This window comes from Alosa alosa, chromosome 9 (genome assembly GCF_017589495.1).
Source record: "Alosa alosa isolate M-15738 ecotype Scorff River chromosome 9, AALO_Geno_1.1, whole genome shotgun sequence".
In the NCBI taxonomy this organism is placed as follows: Eukaryota; Metazoa; Chordata; class Actinopteri; order Clupeiformes; family Clupeidae; genus Alosa; species Alosa alosa.
Window position 1 is genome coordinate 36274755 of NC_063197.1, and position 7921 is coordinate 36282675.

Consider the following 7921-nt stretch of genomic DNA (forward strand, 5'->3'; position numbering starts at 1 on the left):
AGTTTGGCAATGATGTTGGCGGCAGGCAGCGTTTGATTGATTTATTAGTTCACTTTTTCAACATTATTTGGTCCCTGGAGATGTGACAGGTCAGGACAGGTGTAACTTGAACTGTTTGAATATATTTTCATGATTTGATGTAGCTTAGGCTACCTAATATTTGAGGCATATTGAAACAATAATAGGCTATTTTATAATAGGTCTACTTGAAATACATTTATTTTTATTCGTATACATTTCATCTTATTCTATAAACCGTTCAGATGTAGGCTATGTGGCTTGAATGAATGCAATGTCTATTTGTTTGTTACAAATAAAACTCCAGCAGTTAATAACTAGCCTATTGTAGTTTATTTTAAAATGAAAACATGGGTAAATCATCATGAATTTGTATGATTTGGCTATGACTTGACTTGACTTGCTTGACCCAAGCTATGACTTGACTTGACTTGCTTGACTGTCACAAAAAATGACTTGGACTTGCTTGAGACTTGCTTGTGACTTGCACATGTGTGACTTAGGCTCATTTGACTTTAATTGGACCCGTATCTAACTGAATTTGATCTCAGATTACCCTGAGACGGCGAGCCACTCTGTACGTGGTGAACCTGATCATCCCCAGCTGTTTCCTCATCACACTGGACCTGTTCAGCTTCATCCTGCCCCCACAGAGCGTGGACCGATCCGCCTTCAAGATGACCCTCATTCTGGGCTACACCGTCTTCCTGCTCCTCATGAACGAGCTGCTGCCCGTCACTGGAAACACCATTCCACTCCTGAGTATTTACTGGCAAAAAATAGCACTTATACATAATATGTTACTACATTAATTGACAACCATTTCGATAATCAATTAATAGGGGGACATTTGAGGACGTCATCTTGGGATTTCAAAAACACTTGATTAAGGCGAGACACTACAGGTGAATAGGGTAACATTTTTAACAAGCAGATACCACTATGAAACTTACCCAGTTGATTACTTACATTAATATGAGAAAAAAATGTATTACAAGTTTTCTGTAATTTAATGTTTACATATGCAAATTAGGCATTATCTAATTAAATATGCGCTAATTTGCATACATTTTAAAGCAAGAAACCTGAGCATTGGATACAGCCAGGTTCAAAATTATGTTTTCATTGTATTCAGATATTAGATGGGGAAACATTTACAAAGGGATTTATGAATATCTACTTTAGTTATCCTGTAAATCAGAATATGATGTCAACAGCCCTGAAAAATCGATTTTTGCCATGTTTTTAGGCATATAATGTCATGTAAGTCAGGCTAGTAATAATATATCAACAAACCCCTCTGTAAAAATCTTCGAAATATAGTTAGGCATAAGTCTAGAAAGTTTGGTGTATGTATGTGCTTCTGAAGTGGAGTTTCCTTGCTCAGAGTGGGAGAGGAAACTCGTTTTGAGAAAACAGCCTTGAAAGACAGCTAATGAGATTCCGTTCTCAGCCTAGACTCGTCTTTGAACTTTCGCGATTGGTTGCTGATACAAAGGAAGTGTCCATATATGGATCACATAGCGTGATACAGGAAAAACAGAGCTTTCCAACGGTACTAATCGACGTAGGCTGGAGGGACCACCTCTCTGCTAACTCCCATAGAAGCCCATTCATTCTAGGATTTTTTTGAAATACCATAACTTCATATAACATATATCCTGTGCCGATATTGTAGCGTCTGTGTAATCCACATAAACACTACAAAGGCAAAACAGACTCCACTACCTCATCCGTAACGTTGGTTACCCGAAAGAAGAATGGTTAGCTTGTTCGGTTGGAGGGAAGCTAGCTTTGACGTAATCTCTCTTTCGCGCCGTAGGGAGATAACCGCATTGTTTGGATAAGAAGCTCAGTCCACCTTACTGTCTATGACGGTAACTCATAAGCAAAACCTAGCATACAAGACTGTATGTTAAGGTAAAGCATTAAACAGAGGCAACCTAATAATAATAAAAAAAGTAAACCTAATTTTTAAAAAAACGGCACTAATCATTTCAGAGGTTTTCGATGGATTGACCGTAGGTCAGAAAAGTGGAAAGAAGATTAGCTTCAAGGCTATAACTTTTTTGTTTTGTTTTAGCATGACTGTTTTTGAAGATGATCATGTATAGTAGCTTCAACATTAACACGACTTGGTGAGAATTATTTTAATAATAATACATAAATAAATGTTTAACTTTGATGACTTTGAAGGCGAAGGAAGTGTGAGAAGAATTTCTGTGTATCTATCATATGAGTTACAAGATTCAGTTCGATGGCTAACGCCACGAAGTTAAGTGTGTGTGAGTACTGGGGGACCAACTGGGGGTTCCAACTGAAAAATCGAGTCTGTTGGTCCATTTCTTTTACTGTCTATGTACTACACACGATATGTTTTGGGTCACAGTCGCGAGAGTGCATGCAAGGTTAGAATGCTAACTTTCGCTGAATTTAGGATAAATATACAGGCGCGAGTGGACACAATATAATGAAATAAACATCTAAATGTGTAAATCGGAATTTTTTGTTGTAGTAGTGTGATAGAATACATGCTAAGGTAACAGACTAGCTCAAAATCTCGAAATTGACCAGTGCATGAAAAAACGAGGTTTTCACCTGCCGTGTCTCGCCTTAATCGAGAAAACAATCAACATATTGATTTTGAATGTGATCACTAGTTGCAGCTCTAAGTAGTAGCTGACACACAACCTGTACTGGCATTAACAACACCAAGGTCAACACCAAGGTCAGTACAATACAAGATCAAGGTCAGTACAATACAAGAGCAAGATCAGTACAATACAAGAGCATACAAGAGCAAGGTCAGTACAATACAAGAGCAAGGTCAGTACAGTATTTGAAGAACAACACCATGATGTATGTTCTGAACGTGTCTCCTTAGTTCCCTCAGATCTGGTCTGCTACACAGAAAACTGTGACACTGATATGAAATGTGAATTTGAGATACTAACTCCTGTCTAACGCTGACTAATGCCTTATTGAACCTTTCCCCCAGATGTGTTTTTCTCCATCTGTCTGGCTCTCATGGTGGCTAGTCTACTGGAGACTATTGTCATCACCAACATGCTGCACAACTCCAAGGATTTACCACCAGTGCCACACTGGCTTAGGGTCCTCGTCCTAGAGGTGATGGCACGCCTCGTCTGCCTATACCGGAAGAAAAAGGATGATGGAGTCATCATTTTCCAAAATCAAGGTATCTGTGTGAACTGTTATGTAACTTTCCACCTGGGTCGGAATGGGAACAAAATTCGGCCCTGGCAATTTTCTCCTGGACCGAGGACTCACACACACACACACAAGCCCACTGATACCAACCCCCCCCCCCCCCACACACACACACACACAAGCCCACCGATACCAAAATCGCCCCCTGATTCCCCCCATAAATAACAAACACAGAGTATTATGCTGTAGCAACTGAACCCAAACATTTAGATTTGTACCTATAGATTAGATTAGATTCAACTTTATTGTCATTTAGCAGTACAGGTACAGAGCCAATGAAATGCAGTTGACATCCAACCAGAAGTGCAAAGAAGCATTAAATACCAAGTGCAGGTGAAGTATGGTTGTATACAATAGCCTAATCACAATAACACGCGGGTCCGGGGGTGTCTCTCCGGGATTATTATGACCGCCGCTAGCGAAGCTATATATAGTAATTATGACCGCCGCTAGCGAAGCGCTCATATAGGGATTGTCAAAGTTTTTTTTTTTTTTTTTTTTTTCCCCGTCATCAACTTCCTGAATATTTGGTCAACGATACCCGGGACACCGAACCACCGGCGCACATGAAATTTGGTGGGTATGTAGCCCCACTAGACTTTTACGGAAAAAAATTTGTTTCGTCCCCGGGGGCCACTCCCAACCGTGCTGGGCCCCCCGAACCGCAAAAAAAGCAGTTTTTCCTAAATAACTACCTGAAACGTGGCACCGAGGATAAAGAATATGGTATGTTGGTCTCAAGGGCCCACATCAACCTGGCCCATAATCACTCATTTGTGATTTGCACCCCCCGGTAAGAAATGAAAATGCAATATTATTCTGCTTTAATCACCCCTATCTTCAGTTAAGATGTTCAGAACTGCACCACATTTTATGTGTATCATTGACCTGGCATTCTCTGGGGGTATGCCAAGTTTCGTAGAATTTCATCCATGGGGGGGTCTAAATTAGGTTATGTGTACATTTAGTGACTGTACACTCATTGGCCTGTAGATGGCGGTGCACACATACACATGCACACACACACAGGCACCCACATACTATAGGTATTAGAACGGCCGATACATAATTACAAATTCGGTAGGATTAAAAGAAAGCCAAATATTCATCATCATCATCATGGCTGCATTTCCAGTATTGGCGATAAGTAGTCGTTTGTCCACTAGATGGCGCATCGTTGCAGTGAGACGTAATTTTGTTGGAAGTTAAAAGTGGGTTGGAAAAAAAATGGACGCTTCCTACAGGACTGTAGTTTACCGCAGAGAACGTCTAATAAGGATAGGACGATGTTCACATGAAATGTAATTCCCATTTCTTCTTGAAGCCGAAATAAATCTGAGGATGTTTATCGGACATGCTTGGTTTTTACTGCAGGTACGTTAATCTTATAATATCAATAAGGACCTAGGTAATGTTACCGTTAGCGTTGGTTGAGTGATGGAGGCCAATTTGATTGATTGCATTTGTAGAAAACTATAAATGAGGTTATACCAAGCAAATTGATAGCAGCACTGTAATTGTATCTTTCGACTGTCATTTGTTGCACGTGCTACAAAAATCATTCTGTGCAATGGAAGATTTACCAACGTTACACCGGTCTGATACAGTTTTGCCTATACATGCGTGAGACTGAGACGCCTGTTTATTTGTTTTAAGTGCATGCAGGGTGTGAGAGGGGAATCGATATGCTTTGATGAAATTAAAAAGTGAAATTAAAAAGCATGTGTGTGTGAAGTATCCAAACAAAGACACCTTCATTTCATTATGGCTGCTTTAGCAACACACCTTAAGCTACTGTGTAGTGGGTCCCATTTAGAAGTGGCTACTTCATTCGCGCTTTCCTTGACTCATGGAGCTGCGTGAATTTATATAACAACTTTTCGCCACGATATGGCAGTTTAAGTCCGCTTGATACTGTAAGGCGTAAGCCATTGGTTTCCAAAGGAGATTTTGTTTGTGTCGCCAGCATAGCCTATTGACAATTTATGTTGTAAATAGGCCTACCTTATAAGCCTGCCTGTAGCTTAGGGAAGCTAACAGCTTTCTATTAGGATCTAGTTTGTTAGTTACAGTTTTGTCATAACTCCCTGATGCATTTTTGCATTTAGAATAGCCAGAGCGTGGATATCTCAATCGGAAAATTAAACAATATCAGGTGCCTATGGACTAGGCTGGGTGAACCCAGCCTGATCTGCCCACTATTTATTTTTTGATTTCTTAAAAGATTGAGCTTGGTCTGGTGAAAGCTAGACTAGCCATGGACCTCAGTTACACAATGCAAGGGAACATGAATCAGCCTATATTTGCACGAACAATAACGGACAACGGCTCTTCAACTTTGGCCCGTTAAAATGTGTATGAACAGTCTAGCGACGCATTTCATCAAGGCCCATTTGGACATGTCAGTTATTTGCACCACTGGTTAGATGTAAAAAGCATTTAGTTTCAGACTACTGATACTTAATTTGTGCATTAACAATAACGTTTCAGACTACTGTTATTTAATTTGTGCATTGACAATAAAGTATCACATGAACTAAAGATGACTAAAATCTTATGTAGAAGAAGAAACATTCACAAAAAATCCATCCATCCAAAAATGACCTTTGTTTTTGATAGCTGTTGAAAACGGCATGGAACTGACAGAGATGTTTTTGTTTATAAATAAATAAATAACATTATGCTGATACCTTTTGCTTTTCCCAAATACAATGTAGCCTACAGGTGTAAGTGACCTTTCATCAATCCAGTTGCAATGGATGAACTGTAATGAACTGCCCTACTTGTGATTGTTTAGAGATTTTAAAGGTTTCATAACAATGCTACATCTTCTTTGGCTATTCTACAATCTATTCACCTTTTCAGGTAGCCTAGAAATCTAGACGCGCCCCTAGCGGCAGCAAATTAGATTTGCTGCCAGGGCTAGTCTAGCAACTCTCCGTTGGCTTGTGAGCTCCAGAAATCGTGTATAGAGTCGTTTGGTGGGCTTAACATAATGATTGATGGCAGAGTTGCAACGGTTTGGCTTGAATTCCCTGCTACTTGAAAACAAATATCCTATTGCGTCCTATTGCGTGCAGAGGGAATTGGAAAGACAACTGATTATCCCGCTGCTCGGACTGAGCACTGCGAACGGTGAGTGCCCAGACCCACATTTTAATGTGGGTCTGGCTCGCCAGGCTACTTTTCAGCACCAGTAGGCTACTTTCTGTGCAGCCGCACACACACACTCAGGCATGCCAAACAAGCATACACAAAAGTTTCAAGAGTGGGGGATGGAGTAAAAGATGGAGACAAATTGAAGTGTGATTTATTTTCGCGGAACGGATGTACAGGACTGAGCGGCGGTCATATTTTGTACCGCTATGCGGTACATCTAGTTTTTTTTTTTTTTTTTAATTCATGCTAATCACACCATTTTAAAGGGATTTGAGAGGGACATGATTCAGGGATAGGCTACTAAAGACAGGCTCATCTTCTGTCTGACTCACGTCATGTTACCCCATGCATTAAACCACGTCACTGCATGGCTAAATAAAAAACATACTGAACATGGACATTGTCATAGTTGACAGATATTACGTTTTGTGCCAACATGTTGTAGAAACACAACCACAGCCTTTATTTGGTGCAAATCATCTTCTTTACTTTCTTTGGTTATAGTCCATGATTCACATTAACTGTAGGCTATCACCACACGTTTTTGCCCAAGTTTGTGTGCTGTCGCCACATTTGCAAAATTACCTTCGTTACTAACCTATCAGTTGATAACCATTTTTTTCCCTGCACCGAATTGCGATTGATTGTGCATCTAATGTAATACTCGGTGGAGAGACTTCGTAGTTTTTTTGATGTTGACAGACAAACCGCACTACAATAGCCTACATGGTGCAGTAAATGGAAGCTTAAATAAATAACTTTAAAAAAAGTTATGTTGGACCGGCCCACCGGGCATTTGCCCAGTTGTACAGATTGCCAGTCCGAGCCTGATTTCCACGATTGTCCAGTCATTGTACATCATAGTGATTTGTTGTCACCATGATTTCTGTTGTTAATGTTTATTTTTCCTATATTTTGCTTTGGATAGAAGTGTCAAAATGGCAAATACATAACCATAGTAACTATATGATCCCATTGACATATTTTCTCAGCCAGTGTTGTGGAGACTAAAGCTGGTGCTGATGCAGTGGACCAGTCCCCTGCTAAAGACACGGCCAGTGAGACGGTGGTGGAGCTGAGGGAGCTGAGGCGACACGTCCAGGCCATCCATCGGCACGTGTCCAAGGGCTCTCAGCCGGACCACAAGACAGAGGAGTGGATCCACATTGGCCACATCGTCGACCGTTTCCTGTTCATCTCCTACGCCATCTTCATCACTGTCAGCTTCATCACCATCATCGTCATATGGATCCACTGGGACAATGTTTAGTTGCCAGAGCTCACTCAGTGTGTGCTCAAAACCATTTGTTTGCCAGAGCTCACTCAGTGTGTGCTCAAAACCATTTGTTTGAAGTAGTTTGTCTTGTTACAGTAAATGAGATTATTATAGCCTTCATTTATTGTTGAATGACATAAAAACATGCATACATTGATCGTTGAATGACATAAAAACATGATATGAAAACATGCATACATTGATCGTTGAATGACATAAAAACATGACATAAAAACA

At 40.3% G+C, this 7921-nt stretch overlaps 1 protein-coding gene across 1 annotated transcript in view; it reads left to right on the top strand.

Annotated features, from left to right (window-relative positions):
* Positions 1 to 7788, top strand: part of LOC125301215 (5-hydroxytryptamine receptor 3C-like) — a 32618-nt gene extending 24830 nt beyond the window's left edge. The window contains exons 8-10 of the mRNA XM_048253595.1: positions 570 to 780; positions 3017 to 3217; positions 7401 to 7788. Of these exons, the coding sequence (XP_048109552.1) occupies positions 570 to 780; positions 3017 to 3217; positions 7401 to 7678 (690 nt within the window). The 3' untranslated portion in view covers positions 7679 to 7788. The remainder of the gene's footprint in view (positions 1 to 569; positions 781 to 3016; positions 3218 to 7400) is intronic.
* Positions 7789 to 7921: the final 133 nt, after the last annotated feature.